General features: G+C 38.9%; 1 protein-coding gene across 3 annotated transcripts in view; it reads right to left on the bottom strand.

Moving 5' to 3' along the window:
* Positions 1–8,001: 8,001 nt before the first annotated feature.
* Positions 8,002–20,885, bottom strand: part of acsf3 (acyl-CoA synthetase family member 3) — a 33,264-nt gene continuing 20,380 nt past the window's right edge. For all 3 annotated transcript variants that reach the window (XM_008405121.1, XM_008405120.1, XM_008405122.1), the window contains 3 exons: positions 14,371–14,505; positions 13,741–13,852; positions 8,002–8,359 (listed from right to left, as the gene is read on the bottom strand). In XM_008405121.1, coding sequence (XP_008403343.1) covers positions 8,245–8,359; positions 13,741–13,852; positions 14,371–14,505 — 362 coding nt within the window. In that variant the 3' untranslated portion in view covers positions 8,002–8,244. The remainder of the gene's footprint in view (positions 8,360–13,740; positions 13,853–14,370; positions 14,506–20,885) is intronic.

The following is a 20,885-nucleotide window of genomic DNA, read 5'->3' as shown; positions in this document are numbered from 1 at the left end:
TCAAAAATATTTAAAAAATTTCAGACAATAGCTTGCAGAGTTCAAAATTAGCTTTTGAGTGCATATAGAACATTTCTTCTTCAGATATATTTAGATTGGTCAATCCATATATACACGACTTGCAAAAAAGCATAAACTGTAAGGAAGGAAGAAAGAATTGTGGAAATGAGCAACAAGCAGGTGGTCAAATTGACAAACAGATAGATGGTGAGATGAATGGAGGGATAAATGGACAACAAGATCAATAGCAGTGAAGCTTGGTGCTGACTTTATATTGTTTTTGCCTTATTAATTAAGGAATTAAGAGTAAAAGTCAAATATACATCAACTTGTGGTTATAAAGCTTTTTATCAAAATCACAACAATTAAGCAAAACAACATATACACAACTTATAGAAAAGAGTTAAAACGCACTGTGTGGAGTCAATGAGTGAGATTACAGGGATGATGCCACATGATACATCTTAAAAATAGTTAGCGGTATATAAGTGGTAAATAAAAAAAAAAACCAACATAGCAGATAAACTGAAGCATTACTCATAGGAAAATAAACTTATACAGCATTACACGGGGAGATGCTGCACAAACACACAACAGATAAGTAATGTGTTTCCAGCGTTGCCAGCAGAAGACAAAGTGGTAATAATGCTGCCGGAGCAAAGCAGGGCAGAGTAATGCTGCACATTTCTCCTCTCAGCTGCTACTTTAATAAGCAGGCAAAATGGCCTCTGCTGAATAATTAATATGTGGCTCCATTAACATCATATTAGAATGCATTCTATCTCTAATTGATTTTTTTTTCTCCTCCTGTCTGTTTATTTATTTATTTATTCCGGTTGAAAACTTTTACTCCATCAGCAGACCACTCCGCGTCCACAGCGCGCTGAGGGTGAAATATGGCTGCTGCTGTTTAAATGTCAGCTTTGTAATTACACAAGGAGCCACGAGTCGGGGCAACCCTGCGGCCTGAGGCCCTCTGATTTATGGTCGGGCACTGATCACACATCACTGCACAGACACATGCAGACAAAATGAATCCGAACCCTTTCCACTCTCCACTTCTAGACAACAAACCCAACTCATTTAACACAAGGCCTTCTTATCTCAGCAGAGTTGGTTTCGCGTGTTGCAGCCGAGCAAAAATTAAGAGTGTGAATCTACAAAAAATAAATCAAAGTTTTTTTGTTTTGTTTTATTATTAGGTAAGTTTCTCTGAAATCGTCCTGGTAAGCACAAAATAAACAAAAAGCTAACAGTTGCTTAAGAGTGTGGAAAAATGTGAGCTAGAGCTTTCAGCTCGAGAACTTAAATTATTAAATCACTTTCTGAGAGAAAAACAGAATTAAAACTGGAGAATTGTGATTCAGGATTTAATATGTCAAATCCAAACCATTTTATTCTTAATGTTTATTTTTCTTGATAGTTTAATGTTTCTATGAATTATGGAAATAATCATGAAGATGCTCATATCTCAAACATATTTTAATCTAATTCAGTTTCATCAAGGCTTTGTATTACACTCTGTTTCCATGTACAATGATTTTGATACCCATTTGGGTATCGCCCAGTTAATTACTATTAAATGAGACAGATCATGATGTCTGATCAAAATGAACTAAGCAACATCCTGCTGAGATACATTTAACTGCATCACATTTCTTTAGAGTAAACTATAAAAGAAAAACAGAAAAATGTGTTTGTCAAGGCGGTTAAAAAAGTTTCTCAGTCTGATACAAACTGATGCCTGATTGTTGGTTTCATGACAGACATTTCAATTTAAATTCAAATTAAAACATATTTTACTGATCCCAAAGGGAAATTAAATGTTATTGTAGCTCATATTAATTCTGATCCTTCAAAGAGTTATTGTAGGTATGGCTGTTGGCAGGAAAGATCTGTTGTAGCCGTCTGTATTACAGCCAGTCAGAAGAAGCCGCTGACTGAAGACACTCTGTTTTCCCAAGAAGAGTATAATATGTATATAAAAAAAGGTCTGATATAAAATAACTAAAACTAATTAGGAGTGGAATGGAGAAAAGGGAATAATTGTTACAAGAGGTCAATAGAGCATTTAGAGATAGATGAAAACAATGATAGGCTGTCTACGGAGTCTGTGTTATTTTGTGAGTCAAAAATAAAGTTTAGAAAGCTAAAGGTCTATACTATTAGAGTCAGACTGAAACAAGACACAGCAGTAATATTTACACATTTTAGGAAAATAGCCATTATGGTTATTATTAAGCCGTGACAGCAAAGAGAGAGCTTATAAAAGAAACCCTCAGTCTGTGATGGGACGGTATGTTTTCACCCACAGGGCATTTAGAACAGAGTAAAGAAATGTGATCAGATGTTTCTTTCTACCAGAAGTCAATATTCATCTCCATGGAGCGGTGATTTTTGGTAAACATGGTTATTTATTGATCATTGTTTCACTTCAAGCAAAGTTATGCAGCATCAGAAATTTAATTCAAAATAGTTTAGTCTAATAATGAAAATGAGCCATGAACTCTTTATCTTTATATCTGTATCAGTCTGCAAACAAATAAAAGTGTTGCTATCACCGGGACCCAATGTCCCCTCCCTGTTTCTTTTTGTTCAGCGGTCTAACACACTCTAGTGGCATGTGAGACCCCCCCACCCCCCGGTTCAATACACCCTCCCTCATGCACTCCACCCATCTGTCAGATTATAGGCAGAGATACCTGCTGGGAAAACCAATCTATATCTGGATGAATGGAGGAGGAGAGGCAAGGCCAGATCAATGTACAGATATTGATACAAGCAGCCATGCAAGGAGACTCCTCTCCTTCTGAACTCATTCTCCTTCTCTCTGAAAAGATTAAGAATCAAGATGAGCTGCTGAGTAAGGCGTGTGAGTGTATATGTGTGTGTGCGCTGATGACAAAAGAGACACCGTAGCACGCTGGCAGATACTGTAGATAGAGAGAGAACGGAGGCCGGGAGGGAGCGGAGATACATAGAGGAGACACGGATTACCACCACAGAGCTCAGTAATGGCGTGAAAGGAGCACGTCAATAATGAATACCTCCCATTACAGAACGATAGACTGCTGCTGCAGCCTGCGTGGCACAACACCTGCTGACTCCCTGATCTACCTGAAATTACACTGATGCTCTCACACTGAGCTTCTCCGAGCTTACAACACACACCGACTGCAGAGAGCGGAGAACACAACACTCCACCGCGCTACTGCACGCACTAAATCCAACGCGGGGAGATGCAAAACTGAATTCATTTTCCAGCACAGTAGATAAGTCAAGCATCAGGGTCTGAACTCGTCTGACGACTCCCGTCGGAGGGCGAAGGCTCCCCTCCCTTCAAAGAGACCGGGCTTGACATCCAGGTGTTTTATAGTATTTGTGGCTCTGATCATCCATCAAGCCGATCGATCACTCTCCCAGCAGCTTTTATTAATGATCTTGTCAGCCAGCCCGCTCTCTGGTGCAGTCGCTTGTCCAGAATGATAGATCATTAGCTAGTCTGCCTGCTATTTATTCTCTCATGACCTTGTCTCTCTCCATTGTTGAGTGGGCCAAGTTATGAGTGCTAGAACTTGATTATTTGGTATTGATCTGTGTTTTTTATTTTCTTTAAAATGTTTTTAGCCTCTTTATTTCAACAAGAAAGTGCTGGAGTAAAAGTCTGCATGCAACATATAGCTAGTTTTTAAAAGCTCACCTTGGACAAAAATTGTCATTGATTTTGGAGTTTTTAGCAGCTTATTTGAACTTTTCAACGACAAGCCTATTAGAAAACACAATTCTTTTTTGTTAGCAAAACATTGTGTTTTGTTAACAAAAAAAAAGTGTAACGTTAGCAAGGTGTTTCTCCACTACAAGCTTGTGCAAATTGATATTCTGGCTGGGTTTCAAGTTGGATGAGGACAACATTCAACTTCATAAAGATCTTAAAGGTATAGTCAAAGGAATAATTTTGCGTTTCTTTTTTTTTCTTTTTTTATTTAAGATTTTGAGCGCTAGCAAAAAAAAAAATGCAAACAAATCAAAAATCCACCAGCATTCATCCTTTGATGTCCAAACAAAAATTTTCCTGCCAGTTCATAAGAGCTGATGAAGATATTTCTGCTAATGCTACAGGGAAAGGTTTGCCCATCACAGTGACATTTTCAGGCCTCGAGCGATGCTGCTGGTAAGGCTGAAAACGCGTCGTGGAACATCTCAATGACACATAGCAATAAGAGGCGGGGAAGAAAAGAAAAACAGTCGTAGAATAAGAAAAAGAGTAAAATGCCAACGGAGAAAAGGCAGGATGAAAACAGAGAGCGATTCAGAGGAAGTTTCACAGGAGTGAAGCCCAAGGCTGAGCCAGTGAGGTGTAAGTAGCTTTAGAATAAACATGAGCTCCATATAAACAACAACCTGCCAGTACAAGCATCGGTTAAGCACCCACACAGGCCTAGTGGCACTCTGAATCCACTCATGTGTGTATGTAAACTTGGGTGTCCCTGGGGCTGATGAGCCTTCGCTGTCATCCTCCCATCACTCTGGCTCTCTGCCCACTTACATTCATAAAGCCTGTCATGTTGATCAACTAGCCGCAGGCACAGGGGCTTTTGTGACTGTCAAAAGTGTGCATGTAAATGTTTGACTGTATAATTATAGCCCCCATTTTCTGTTTGCTTCTGGAATGTAAAACAGCGCAGCGGCGTATGAGCACTTTGCCACGAATCCAGAAGCTACTGTGTTTGTTTGCCTCGCTACTTGAGTCTGACCTGTTTATTATTCAGTCTACAGAGAAGAGGGAGGGGCTTTGTTCTCCTCCAGAATCATTCGTGATGGATGGCTTTCATGTTCAGAGAAGAGTGGCAGGCAGAGAGATGTCTGCGGAGTTACAGAGAGAGGATCTGTGTCAAAATAACATAAAATATACGTCCAAATCTTCAGAGAGCGCGCTGCTACACTGCTGACCTCGCTGCATTGTGAATCAGGCTCTACAAACAGTGGCAATCTGAGCACGTTTTAAAAATACTTTGTACGTGTACACTATAGGCCAAAAGTTTGGTAGCCACTTTAACTTCACAACATGGAAAATCTGTTTGGGAAACATTTACTGCGATACTCAGTAAACTTGAATAGAAGGTCTTAGAGCCAGGATTGAAAATATTTACAAGATTACAAGATCTTCTACAGCTGATCGTCTCCCTCAGACCCTCTTCATCCTTCATAACATCTCTGAAGGATCTCTGTAGTTTTTCTTCCTCAGAGGAAAACCAGACACAAAAAATGCACAAAATCTTACCCATTTTTTATCTAGTTTCTAAAAACTAACATACAAGTAACTTTTCATCAAGATAAAAGGACTTGTTTTAAGTCAATCATTCCTTAGTATGGATGAAAAATGACTAGTGTTTCATTTATACGATGAGAAAACCTCTTATTATAAGTGAATTAATCTGCCTGTGGAACTAGCACTTTTAAGCTTTTATTTACTTAAAACAAGCTCCTATATTGTGCAAAAAAGTTTCCTACGAGGTAGTTTTGTCTTATTTCAAGTGCTCTAAGATATTTGCACTAGACCAAAAATAGTTGGGAAGATTTTGTGTTTTTACAGTGCGTGAATGAAAAACTCACTCAGTTTCCAGCCTTTGATGGGACACGAACACTGTTCAGACCTTGCAGGCAGGGTTGCATTCGATGTGAAAACACAACCACAAAGATTCAAACTCTCTTCCCGAATCTTTGTAAAACCAAAACATTTTTTAAAAACCTTTGCCACTCCATTGACACTCTCTCTCTCTGTCCTAAACAACCTCGCCGGCATCCCTACAGGCCCCACCCTCCAGGACCCCAGAGCCCAATAAGCAGCCATCTGTAGACAACCTCTTTCACTACGCTCCAGCGAACAAAGGCAGAAGGTGGTTGAATGTGTGTGTTGAGGAGACAAAAAGGAGAGGTGAAGGCAGTTCAAGGGTACAAGAGCAGCACCCGTCAACTGTCTGAAGCCCCCGCTCCACTCCTCCTTGATTTTGAAAAACCTCCTCAGCACAACCTTCAAACACACACGAGATGTTTCTGCATACCCGGGCCTCCTTCCACTGGCTCCGGCCGCCGAGGACCTGAGTGTCTTGCTAGGTGGGGAACCTGAGGGGCATTGGAGCTGTCCTCTGACTGCTCATCCATCCTATCCTGCCAGCCCACAGATCGATAGCACTGCTCTCTTAATCAGGTCTCTGGTGGCTGTGGGCAGACGAGTGTATGTGTGTGTGGATGTGTGTGTGTGCGGACAGGAGGCCGCATCAGCTGGGGGTTGCACTTCTATATCTTTCCATCTTCAGCTCTCTGCCCATTCATCATGACATGACTGTTTATCTCAGCCTGATTTCTGTTCTACTTCGTCACCAACTTCACTTTGCATCACTTACTGAAAACTCCATGAGTCTTTTCTTTCTGTCCCTCCCCTCCTACCAACTTTCTCTCGTTATCGCTTCATTCTGGTTTAGAGTTCTTTCTCCGCTCTCTCCAGTTTCTGTCATTTCCTCACACCCACACACACACACACAAAGTCTACTCTGGCAGCGTGCCATGGCTCATTCAGAGGGAGTCTGGCAGCCGAGGTGAGCCGTGCGCCGCAACAATCTGCTGTGACTTGTGATGAAGACAGAAGAGGCGAAGTATTGGATAAATTGAGAAGAGAAAGGATGAGAGGCGAGGAGAGCGAGCGGGGTGAGAGGGTTAGTCAGATGGAGTGCGGGGCATCCAGCTGTGGTGTTTTGCCTTGCTGCAGAAGCTGTTTTCGAGCTCTCATCACACCTGTGTAGCCAAATTTATATACACACACACACACACACACGCACGCACGCACGTAGGCACACACACACATTGAGGAAACCAGTGTAACAGCATGCAGAGGAGACAAACGCGTAAAAAAATTTGGCAACTTTAGATACATTTCCAAAAATGTTTAATTACCACATCTGTTTTATTTACAGATATTCAAGTGAATCAATCCTTTTTTTCTTTTTACAAAGGCAAAGTATTTTTTTATAATCAATAACAAGATTATCTGTTGTTAATTTATTTGTGTGTAGCACCGTATCATCTTGATAAAATCATGATGGCTTCAGGAGCAGCGAATCCTACAACAGTGCCGACTGCCGTCCTTCATTTCTTCTCAACTTTTCTTCCTTTGCATTCAATTTATTATTTTTTTAAAGAGATATTGCAAGTAAAGCCCATTGCAAAAATATTTTTTTCTTCATAAAACTTCAATCCCAAAAGTTCATCCTATAACGTTTCACGCTGCCATGTGTTATGAATCCAACGCAAAATGTTCTGTGTAAATACTAAAGATTTATAGGGGTTTATGTTACTGAATGCAGCAAAACCTCTATGATGGAAAAGGTAGTGTGTAAAAAGTTAACATTGTAGCTTCTGCTTGAATTAAACCGCTTAGAAAGGTTTTCATATCTCATTAACTTTTTCTCATTTTAGCACATTACAACTAGAACATTTTTGGATTTAGATCCCATTAAACGTAGATTGACAGAGATCCATCATTGTAAAGTGGAGAGAGAAAATCTAGGCCTGACATTAGTGAACAACCATCATCATGAAGACCAAGGAACACAGAGGGAGAAATCTGAAGTTTAAAGTTAGGTTAGAAAACATCTGGAGGTTGAAACATGTCACAGAGTAATGAATGCTCGATCCGTTCTTTGAACATCGACATGGCTCTTCACCTAAAATGTCAGAGCAAATGGAGAAGGGTGCTCTCTCGCCATATTCCAATTAAATATGTTGGTGTTTCACAAAATGTGAAAACGTCAAAGAATGAAAGTGTTTGCTTAGGTTTTTTGCAATTTTACATCCTTTTCAGAACCAGTTTAGAGAACTAGCAAATGAAGAGGATTCAAAAAGTATTTTGTAAAACCTTTTGTCACATAACACGCATTTTTGGAAACAGATTTGAACACTTCTTCTTTCTTTCCAAATTGCAAACCAACTTTTAACACACTACCCTCATCATGGAACGACTTTATTCTGCTTCATCAAAGCAACTGTACTAGTTGTGAGAAACAAGACCAGATTTATCTCCATGGCAAGTTCTGGGAGCTGTGATTGGTTTCCAACGAATATCAACCATTGTTCCGTTTCCTCTCACTACATTAGTGTGAAACGTCTGTCTGATCTGGAAGGAATACCCTGGAAGAGATGCGCACTTGAAGAAACACACACGCTTTCACAGACGTCAAAGCTGTCCAGTCACGGGAAGAAGTGTCGCAGGAGGTCCTTCTTGTTGACTTTCCCCATCTGATTCCTCGGCATTTCCTCCACCAACACCAGGCCTGTCGGGATGATGTAGGGCGCCATGTGCTCCCTGCAATAAACAAGACGCTTTACACACAGATGACTGTTTAGGGGGGAAAAATGCAAAAAAAAAAAAGAATAAACAGTCATAGGGAGCACAAGGCTGACAAATATACCAACGCGAATGGGTGAGGGCGCACACTAATGCAACATCAAAACAACAACACAAAAATAAAAACAATTGCCTAAACAAAGGCTTGCCCCATGGCAGAGTAGTTGAGATAAGGAAAGAAACGTCCTTCATGCGCTCTGCAGCACTCTGCCTTAATATCCCCAATTCCCTTCCAGACACAGACAATTCCCTTCATACAAAGCAACATAATCAAAATGAGATGAAAAAAAAAAAAAAAAACCTCGGCAAATAATAAAGAGAAAAACAGAAGGCTGCGATAATTAAAAGTGTTTTATTTTTCGGTTTTCACTGGTTGGCTGTTGCGTCGAGTCTTTAAGCCTGGAGCAGTTTTTGTTATCTTCTAACCTAGTTTGTTTGTTTGCGTGTTATTGTGTGTGCTGCTGTTGTGCGAGTGAACATAATGAGTCATACGGCTTCCATCAAACACTCCTTTCAGCAGATGTCTCCGTCTGTCTGACTCAGGGAGGAGAGTCTGGGTAAATGTGCATGCATACACGTCTCCGTAACATGGCTTGCTCATGTCACCAATTTCTTCCGGGCACCCTGCGTGTGTGTGCGTGCATGTGTGCGTGAGTGTGTGTGTGCACGGCAGCGCAGAGCACAGTGGGTGTGATTCAGATTCAGAGTGACAGCTGAAGCCAGGGCACTGAAGAGTGAGCATCCGTCTCCTTGTTTATGTCTCATTTTATCTGCCTCCGTTTCCTCCACACTCTCGACTCGGCAACGTGTTGGCACTGCGGCTCCGCTGGCAGGACCCCCCCGGCTGTGAACGCTGCGCCATGCGTATGTTTGCAGTTCAGCCCCAAACGTGTCAACCTGGGTCACCGGCAGCGGTGCTAATCTACCAGACTGGAGCAGCGGGATCTAACATCGTGACTCCGTATGGAGCCGTCAAGCCTGGACAAACCTGAGCTCCTACAGAATGTAAACCAGGGATTCCTGTATGGAGAGGAAATTTATGGCATTTTTCTTAACAAAAATATGAGTGGTTAGAAAAATAATACATTTATTTTTATGTTGTTTTTTTTTTGCTACAAGTCTATTGCTGCATACACTCACTAACCAGAATTGTCTTTATCAAAAATATCGGGTAACTAAATCGTTTACTGTTGGCTGTAATTACAAATATAAAAATGATTTCAATTTTGAAAACAAAGAAATCACAGACAAAACCCCAATATTATTATATTGGTGCATTTGTGTGCATAATTTTAAGGACAGAGATTAATTTGATACATACTCTGTAACAGAGCTGGAAACCAGACGAGGCAGGGAAGGACAGCATTTTTCAGAGCAAAGACCAAAAGGCCCACCTGATCTTTGGAGGAGCTGTACAGCTCAGGTGTATGTCTAGGATTTAGTATATAAATCCTAACCCTGCTGTGACCTGTCTCCACTACTTTACTCCCCTCCTGTCTGCTGTCTTCTTGGTGTGCTTTGCTCCCTTATGTTCTCTAATTAACCTCTGAGGCCTTCATACAACAGCTGTACATCTGTTAAGATAATAATTACGCACAAATGGACTCTACTAAAGAGGTGACTTTTTAGTCACCTATTTAGTTTCCGTTTTCATAGATTTCATTTTGTAGCATCAGGGCGAAACAGGTTTATTACAAATGAAGAACAATTTTTATTTATTTATTTTTTTTAACTCTTATTTGCAAAAGATTTTGGCACATATGTCAAATTTACCCCCTACTTCAAAATCATGGCAGGACATGCAACTTCTTCAAAGTGCTGGCGGTCCGCTGGTGCACATGTGAGACTAAACTGTACACACTAATAACATTTCATCATTTTTTAAACTGTAACACACCAATTATTGTTGATCACTTGGGGCCAACAACTGAAAAACAGTTCAAACATTAAAAGGAACAATCCCAATGATATGCAAACATCATCAACAAAAAACATGTAACTTTATTATACCAGAATGAATAATTCTTATCGTTTCTTTTCACCATAACGATAATCTGATCATCCAGAAGTGAAGATGATAAAATTGATAGAAAAGATAAAAAATCACAGCGTTTGTGTGGAAACTACAATCAGCTTCAGACAAAACAAACTCCACTGACATTCAGAAAATGAAGAGGAAATGTTTGACAACCACAGCAATCCACTGTTTGCTTATCTTCATCTTTTTTCTCTTCTTTCTCCTTATTAATCCAACTGCAGCTTCTTATTCTTGCACATATTTTTCAATTAACGAGAGAACTTCGAGGTCAGTGGGAGGGAATCCGAGAGCTGGACTTCTCTGCATTAGCGGCTTCTGTTTGGCTTCCATGAATAACAGCGCAGTATCAAATAAAAACACACCTCTGTGGTAGCGGGATGTGGTGGTCTGTTGCTGTTGCATTCTTAGGATGATGGATTGGTCAAAAGTTATTTAGGTCACAGGCTCCTCTGGTGGTGCGAGTCTGAGTCAAACTGTGGCCACAGTTTGAAAGAGAGCAGGTGGTAAACTTTCTAGACTTTGAGTGCAAAAACAATTTCCACTTAACTTATTTTGTTCCTCCCCTCCGGATATATTAACCTATAATTAGTAAATATTGGAATACGGAGCATGAAAATGTGAATCATGGCTGGAGCATTTTTTTTTTTGCTTGCCATATATTAAAATATACTATTGATAATAAAACAAATATGCTAATGTAAAATGTACTGTCACAATTGTTTAATCCAGGTTTGAGCCTTGGAGCTTAATAACCAGACATAAATTTGTAAATTTGACTTTTTTACTCAGTTTTTTTTAAACATAGCTCACCATTTACATGTAAAAAAAGCCCCTTACATTTCTTTGTTTCTTTATTTTATTTGTTTAACCAGTTTTTGATAAAACAAGCCACACATGTTGTTTCTCAGTCTAGCATAGCGGTTCTCAACGTGGGCGGTACCGCCCCCCAGGGGGCGTTCAGAGGACGTCAGGGGGCGCTGGCGGACAGCTTTACAAAAGGGGGGCGCTGGGATGCCTTTGGGGGGCGTTTAGTCGAAGGTAAACTTTACACCTTAAATGCACAACAATGCCAGTTTAGACTTTGAGCAACTTGGTAAAACTGTATTGTGTAACATTAAATCATGCTTGGCAGCAACTGTATTGATGGCAGCTCTTCTTCTATTCAGTGTTTGTTAGCTTCTGTTAGCTTCTTGGTGCAGCTCCGTTCTCCTGCTACTGGTAGCTAAAATCACGATACCCTCACCACTGTGTATCCCTCTGAAAAATGAACCCATTTAAATAAAGAAATCAAGAAATCCCTCCATGGGTGATACCACGATAGAGAGCGTTCATTTTATAGCGTTAACAAACACCGGTGCTGTCAGTGGTCCGGTATGAAACGGGGTGATAGAACACAGCACTTTTAAATTTTAATAATCAGAATGCAGAAATTGTTTCCGTTGTTTTAAAAGGTTTATGTCTATCTGCCTTTTCCCCATTGATACTCTTCCCGACCTCAATGCACCTTAGGGACTTAAGAAAAACAAACAATGCGCACATTCTCTGAAACAGGAGAAGCGGGACATAAAATGGAGAGACGAACTAGATGTGAATTGTGGCATAAAAACAGAGAATCCGACGCTAAACAGTGAAAAAATTAACACATGATGTGAAGCACATCATGTGTTGATTAGGCGGCGCAGCAGGTGATGAGTAAAAATTACTGATGGTGAGCGTCAATAAACAATAAAATAAATCTAGCAACAGGAAAGAAACTAAAGTGGACATAGCAATAAACCAAGAGAGGATAATACTAATCGAATGAAACTAAATAGAAATGAATGAAGAACAAAATGCCAGAATAAACCAAGAAACTGAAGTAAATACAGAGGAATAAACTGGTATGGCAAGACCTTTTGAGCAATAATTAAAACAGAGGACTGTATGGCACTATTTCCAGATAAAAGGTAAAATAATATTGTTGAAGTGCCATGGGTTTGTTGAGACCACATCTAATACTGAGAATAAATATATCTTACAGACCATAACACTAAAGAACTGATCACTTATTTATGTTTTTAATTAGATTTGATATGTTTCTTCAATATTATTTTTCATGTCAGTTTTAATGTCATGAGGCTGATGATTCCATGACACTTTCAATTTGACTCATTAGGATTTGATTAAGAACCAGATTTGTTTTTGTAATTTCTGTCCAGTAAAACTATTAATCTATAAATCAATAGACAGGTCTATATAAAGATATAATCCATGTTTCTGTCTCATATTTGTATGGCATTAAAAGGACCTGGAACTCTGGTTTGCACAATAAATGTCATGTGGGTGAAGTTTTATGGATGATACTCTGATGTCCCATTCTCCTGAAGGCAACACAGAGCTGCACCACCAGAAACTGACAAACACTGAAGAGAAGAAGAGTTATGATTAATGTAGTTACAGTTCTATCCATGTTTTAATGTTGCAGAGCTCAGTCATTTTGCAAATAGTTCAAAGTTTAAACTGGCATGTTGTACATCTTTTATCTGGTCATTTTGTGGAAGATTTAACAACGAGAAAATGGCACAAAATAAGAATATTGTTTCCACTCTGATTGGCTGCTCTTAGGCCTACCAATTTTACAGGCATTTTTTGTAGATGCCTGTATTATTTTTATATTATTATATGTATTATTTTTGATGATAAATACAGAAACAAGCATAAAAATCAAAACATCTACAATAGTGATAGTTATATTAATGATAAAATAATGGTCAGTGCAAAGTAGCCTACAAATTCTTTGGTGGGGGACGGTGAGGGACCTGGATAAAGGCCAGGGGGGCGCTGGGCCAAAAAAGGTTGAGAAACACTGGTCTAGCACAAAAAAATCTCAATTTTTCAAATACAACTCTATTGTAGCTGTTACTGACTACAATACTGTCGTAGTTGGTAGAGCTACAACAATGTGACTATGGCCAAACCTCTCTAAATCATTTTATTAAATTGAATTTGTGAAGATTTGTATATTGACATTATTTTAAGCAGGGTTATGTTTTCACCTCATTGATAATTTTTGTGCTTAATCGGTATTACTCAGATTGAAAAAGATCTTCTGATGTTTGTGCATGAAAGCTTGTTTCATTTCCTGTGCCAAAAATATATTCTTTTTTTTTCATTTGACAAAAAAAGAGTAAATAACCCCTTTGGCTGTAAAGGTCATCATCTAAATGAATCGTATATTTGTGACTCTGAAAGTCTGCATAGATGAAAAAAAATCTGAAAAGCTGAGTAATAAATGATATGGAGCTCAGACTGAAGACATTACCTTGCCCACGTCTTTAATTCTGGTAGAGTTAAACTCCGGCCTTTCTGCAGCTGCACCACGGCCGTGACCTTTTGACCCCACGTAGCATCTTTAGCGCCAATCACAGCCACATCTAAGTCACAAAAACAAACAGAAATATGTTAATGAAGTAATTGCTGAATTAATTCATTTGTTTACAAAATCTAAAAATAAGAAGTTTGACAAATCAAATATAAACTGCACTGGCCATCTAAGTTTATGAAATTACATTTTCTAAGAGAAAAAAAAATGGAGATCTTAATAATTAATAATCAAAAAATATTTTGCTCGATAATCGGTATTTGTTCCTCCCCTCCTTACTTTATCACTTACTTTCATAAGTGTCGTCAATATAACTTTTAGGAAATGAGTAAAATCAGGTACCCAGCTGATATTAACCAGGTGATTAGCGAAGCTGTCTGCTCAGGTAACGTGCAAAAGATGCTTACAAAGTGTAAACTGTCACTTTTAAACAGAGTTACTTTAATAAAGAGGTAGATAGTAGGGCAACCTTTCAGCCAGCTGACCAACAGTGTGCATTGAGTAATTTAGAATGAATAAAAACAACAAAACAATTGCTTTCAACGGAAGTTTGCACAGTACTGTACTTACCAACGATGTCTGGATGAGCCAGTAGGTGTCGCTCCACTTCGAGGGCGCTGATCTTATAGCCACCGCTCTTGATGATGTCGACGCTGCTGCGACCCAAGATCCAGTAGACGCCATCTTTGTAGACTGTCGTGTCTCCTGAAACAAAAATGCAAAAAGACACGGCGTGGCACAATGAAAGTAACGAAAACGATTGCAGCCAATTATTTGCTCAGAGAAAGATTAGCGTAGAAAGACGGGAAGATCGATTTAAAGAGATGTCATTTTGCTGTATATATTTTTGGCACAGGGAAAAGATTCAAGTTCAAAATTAAATCTTTTTGCTCAAAAATAGATTTCCATGGCACAGTAACACTTATATACTGGTTGTGCTTAAAACAGGTCAACAGTGTTTACACTTTTAGCAGCTTCTGGCTTCATTAAACACAAGGAATTATTTGACTCAGGGAGAAGTCTCAGTAAAAATATACTAAATAAACAAAAAACGGAGCAGCACATGTGAATAACACAAATATAAGAAAGCCAGAGATTTGTATCTTTGGGTAAGGATGTGTGTGATTATGTGTGTGTGAGGCAGAGAAAGTCAGAGTGCAGCGAATGGATGAGTGTTTAAGATCCTCCAGACATCCTCCAGATGCACACACACATAGGTGTCTGGGGGCCAGGTGTAGCAGAGTAAAGTATGTGGGGATAAGGGACGCAGCTGGGTCTGGGGAAAACGAGAGGAGGAAGTGGGTCAGTATGGATGAGTGGAGAGTGAGAAAAGGAGAGAAAAATGGACAGAGGTGGTGATGAAAAAAAAAAAGATGGAATGGGAAGATGTCCTTTTAGGTTATTACAGGTGCTACTTTCAGGACAGCTGGTACCAGGAGGATGGATGTGATCGAGACACGGCAGTGGAGATAAGCAGAGTGTCGGAGTTAAGAACCGGTCTGAGGAGTCCGCCCGGTGACGCTGCAGCTGAACGCTGGGCGGAGAACAAAGGAGTCCAAGTCCAAACACGGTTTCCTTCTGCTAAGCCTAAACCCATGTCTAAAGCTGAACAATGCATCGTCATGGCAACATCAAAGCGTGCAATATCGCAATCGGAAAGTTCTGCTTAGATGCAATACTTGCTGCCACGGACTAAAATTTAGATTTTTAGGTGACATATATATACTCATTTGAACAAACTTTTGCTTTCGTTTACACCGATAGCTGATGTATTTTATTTTATTGCTCCCAAAACACAGAGATTTACTTGAGCTCAAGGATACTGGGCTAGGTTTGTCGATTGATAAAATGCATAGGTGTGGTTTGTGGTCTGTTAAAAATAAACTTGTTTTATACCCTGACCAAAAAAAAAAAAAATCTGATTTATGGAAACTTTGTCTGAAATGGAGGAGTTCAAATGTCTTGTTGAGAGGTGATTGGAAGAAAACCAGTTTGGTCTGTTGTGATCTGAATTTATTGGTCAATCAAAGTTCATGAACTATGGCCAAGAGTTATGGATCATGGACAAACGAACAAGTGCAAAAAGATTTCCTTCTGGAGTTTCACGGCTTTGCTTAGATAATAAACATCTTCCTCATTCAGAGGGAGCTCAGTGTGGAGCCAAAGCTTCCTCACATCGAGGAAAACCAGAGAATGTGCTTTAGACAAGGAAAGGAAAGGCTTTTGAAAGTTTGCCAGACTTCGGAGGATACTCCTGGAAACACCTGGAACTCACTAGAACTACAACATACACACATTTTATACAACTTGAGGTCCCTTTAAAAAGGCTGAAATGTGTTGCTGCTGTCCTGGTTTTCCTTCTGAACAGTCACCTCAATGTCTCCGATAAGAAGATATTAAGATGGATGGATCCGTGAACACAACCCAAAATAGCTTTTGTTCCTCCAGAATTACTTGCCTTGCATTCTAAAGTAGTTTTCAGGATCAAATTGTGGGGAAGCAATCTTACAGAAAGTCTAATTACTTCTTATAGCGATGTAATAAGCCAGATAAGGATGTGCTTGATGTTTCTTTTGTTTTTGCTATGAATTTCATAAAAAGCCTCAGAGCAGAATGATCTCTAGATTAACATCTTAATTTTCATTAGAAGCAAACAAGATGTGATATGGTAATTTTCTTTCTATAGCTGTGCTTTTTGAAAGGCTTTAATACCTTTGAAATATGAAAGCAACCTATTTCTTCTATAATCAACTTACCATACGATACCATTTTTTTTGTTGTTTTTCCTAGCCTCGATAGGAATCAAGGTATTTTTGTTTTTTTTCTTCAATGGAGTATACCAGTTCTTGGCAGCCTAACACTGACATATTGAGCCAATAAGGGAATGAAGCATGTAGGAATAATACAGCGTTTTATCTGCACACTCTGTTTGGTGTCAATGCAGGTTTATCCTATTAGTATTTAGTTTACATCTCTCTATCCGTCTTGCTGTATAAAGCAGCGTGTTTTCAGTTTCTCACGCTCCGGCGTCTGACCCTCCCTCTCTCTCACGCGCAGACATTTATTTCCTTCTTTTAGTCTCATTCTTACCCTTCATTTTTACCTTTCTACATCTCAAACGTCTCTCACACCTCTGTCTTCCTATCTCCTCTTTCCCTCCCCGCCCCTCTCGCTGCTCCACCTCAGCATCAATACAGGGCCCATCTGTTCCCATACATCATGCACTTCATTTCAGTTTATTAGCTGGGATAAATCATAAATATTTCATTATACATCACAGGCGGCTGTCGCTAGCACACCGACAATTTATCACCACTGCCCTCTCTGCCGGCTTGCCACGGCGGCTATAAGCTTTCCAGTCTATTAAACAAGATTGATACAGTGTGTAAATTTAGATATTGGGAATTTCTTCACAGACCACTGCCTCGCACCGATAGGCTGGGGAAAGAGAGGGAGGATGGGAGAAGAAGGGAGGAGCCGGCTGGGTGTTAACGCCACAATCAGGGTAGTTACAGTCGCTCCCTTCCTTTGGATGAGGGGTAAAAGAAAAAAGAAAAGCACGAGAATCATTTGATTCATTGTGCTGAGCTGATGTAGCTCTCATTTTATGCAAACAGATCTAGGAAAATGATCAGCACATATGTACAATGATAAGCCGTTTGTGTAAAAGAGAAAACATGAATAAAAAAGATATACATACGTTGGGTTTAAAGGAAAGAAAAGGCATTTTTGAAGTAATCCTGGACAAAATGGGTGAGCGAAAGACATGAACACAACAGAACTGCAATGAGTTTGAAGTACTAATACAAGACTCTTTGACCTTGTCTCTTTGAGTGGAGGGAAGGAGCAAAAGATGTTTGGAGAAACATACAAGTGGGAAAAGCGATTGGAGAACGCAGACTGATAAAAGAGAAAAAGAAGAACGGGAAAGAGATTTTTGGGAACTGTGTTACTGGGACGTACACACACACATGCACACGCACACATGTGACGTACTCACACACACACACGCACACAATCACCACTTCAGGCATCAGAGAGTCTGCCATTATGTGTTATGGCGTCTGAGGCAGATATGGCCGAATGGCTTTCTTAATTAAAACGATAAGAAGCCTAATTGCACTGGGCTTTCATCTCATTCTGAGGCATTAAAGAAAGCGAAGGCGCGTAGTGTGGAGAAAATAAAGAAATAAAAACAGATCAAGAATTTAACTGAGGACGGAGGGCACGGAAAAACACTTTGTGACGTCTTTCAGAGAGCAGAGAAATTCAGCCGCCTCCGTGAAACACTTCTTCAGTTTGGGTTTGACCAAAACGGCAACAAATCTGCTGTCGAATTACTTCAAGTCATAATTTTTGTTTATTGCAAGAAAAGAGTAACTCACATTTCTAAAAGGGAAAAAAGGCTCTATTAACAGCTGGGGAGTTTTTAACAAAAACAAGTGACCTTCATACTGTTGAACTTTATGAAAAATCTAAATTGAGTGCGCGCCTGACATTCTTGAAAAATAATCCAAACAAAAAAAAGACAGAATAAAAGTTAGTATAAAGTATGAGAAATTTGATTTGTTTTTCCAAGGACAGAGTATTATTAGAGAGCTGTGAAGAAAATTTCTTAAATTTAAAAACATCATATTGCAGTAAAAAAAACTAAAATTAAAATTAAATCTGTCTTCAGAATTTGTAAGTCTGAACACTTTTTGTTGTTGTTTTGGTGCCAATCTTTCTGTGATTTAATATTGATTGAAAACAGCTTTTGTCTGATTATATCTTGCGATTTATTTAATTTACAGATTTCTTTCTCACAATTTTACAACATTGATGTTTTAATATAACATGTTTGGTATATTACATTAATTACATTCATGAAATGTAACTCTTTCATTTTCCAATGAAAACTAATTTTAGTTATTTTAACAGCCCCTCCATGTTAATTGGCAGCCTGGTAAAGATGTGTAAAAAGTGTTAAAAAAAACAACCTAATCTTTTATTCCAGTCGTCAAAAATCTTCCACTGAAAAATTTTGAAAAATAAAACTTCAGGGGAACTTAACTTCTATATTCTTTTTTTAATTTTTTTTTTTTTACAAAATCACAAAAGCCACAAGAAGTGTGGTTAGTGTGATTTACAACTTACAGGTTATCTGTGTGTTGACATTTAAAATCTTCTCTGAACATAAACAGTAAAAAATAAATCATGTGGAGTTTTCTTTTTAGCAATTAAACAATCCAGTGCACGAGATGTACTTGAATGCACCATGAAAATGCAACTGGGTATTCCCTACCATTCGGAGAGACTCGTCTCTAACAGTATGTTGTTGAACCTCGTGTGCTGTGCAGCCTTTAGGACTCTTTGAGTGCTGCAGTCAGCTGAATTTTGACTCAAGCTGATTTTTCTGCAGTACCTGTGATGTTTACATTCAGCTTGATGTTTCTGTTGAATAATTCAGGTCAACGCGTCAGGAGCAACTGTATTTACATCTTTACCTGTTGAAAAATATGTCTGCAGGCTTCAATATTTGGTTCAGTCAAACTCAATGTTTCTAAATAGTAAAGTTTAACAATTGCAGGGAATCCTCTTTGCTATGTTAAGACCTTTTTAAAGACGCACTGCAAAACATTGCATTACACATTTATTTCCACCAATAAACATTCTGCATTTGTTCAGATTTAAAACAACGCTGTATTTGTTGGATGCACATGCTGACATGGTATACACATGTACCCAGAGATGTTTTTGGTATGAATATGTGTATAATTACACCGCTAATCACAACAGTTGTAGCTGCCAGGAAAGAAAAGATGGGGCTCCACACCGGGTTTGCAGTTTTTGTTGCCTCTAAAAATGAAAACAAAGATTTAACAAGAGACTCAAACGGAAAAAATTGATACCTTCAAACCTTTGCAAACAACTTTTTTTATTTATTTATTTTTTTTATAAAAACCATCTGAACTGGGAAATGGCATTTTGTGGATGCTTACACCCAACTCATTTAAAATGACACACAAACAAAGAAACAGCCTAGACAACTTGAGTTTCTTTGTCAAAAAGAGTCTGGAAGTAAAGGGCAGAGGGTGACATCTGACAAAGGCCAACACAACAAAAACATTTCAGCCTGCTGGCGTTATGCTGCTGCAGGTGTCCGCACAGGACAGACGCAACTAAAAATTCACAAAACACTTGCCACCGAAGAGCTTCGGATCAGCTTTTTTTATTTTTATTTTTTAATAAACACACAGAAACAAGTATTTGTTAGTCAGACTGTTCTGCGTGCAGCCTCTATTTATCTACCACATTGTTTGTGTGACGGGATTAAAACATGTTGATGGTCACATTCAATCTCATTTCTCACTGAAAACAGATTTAAAAGACTAAACAGATAAATTATTGAAACACATCAAGGTTTTATGTTCTTCACTTTTTCTAGATTTAGTCTGTTAGAGCTTTAGTCCAACTCGTATTAAAATTCTAATCACATATGACAATGTGGAGCATCTCTTTTGGATAGTAATGCAAAGTTATAAAAGACAGAAATCCAAAAAAAAATAAAAAATCACATTTATGTAACTATTCAGGCTGTAATCTCTCCTAAAGATGCAATATAGTACACAGTAGCTAATTTGATGTACTGTGTGTTGATGCTTTAAATGCATGGCATTAAAGCATCAACACAAGATTACAACAGTATTAGCTGCAAGCTTGTGACCTGCAAGAGAAAATAAAGCATCTTTTTGCACGGACAGACAAGTTGAGTCTTAGTCCTGCAGCGTCTAGAGATATAAGTGAGAAAGCAAAAGCTGAGCCCTCTCTGTCGATTTGGGAACAGCGCACTTATCTGAGCAAAGATGTTAGAGGTCTAAATGTGAGCCATGCCTCTTCTCAGATCATAAACACTTTGCATATATGAATATTAATGTTCCACATTAAAGCCTGATGCCGAGATGGAGAAGTTAATGAGGATAAATAACAGGCAGTGAAATCTCAGCACTGACATTATTCATCATCCTTAACTTTTGTCACAGCTCCTTTTTTAGTAATTAATATCATACAAGAAGGCACTTTGCACTCGGATGAGTGATCTAATT

Source organism: Poecilia reticulata, linkage group LG3 (assembly GCF_000633615.1).
Source record: "Poecilia reticulata strain Guanapo linkage group LG3, Guppy_female_1.0+MT, whole genome shotgun sequence".
Lineage (NCBI taxonomy): Eukaryota > Metazoa > Chordata > Actinopteri > Cyprinodontiformes > Poeciliidae > Poecilia > Poecilia reticulata.
This window is presented reverse-complemented; position numbering and strand designations above follow the sequence as displayed.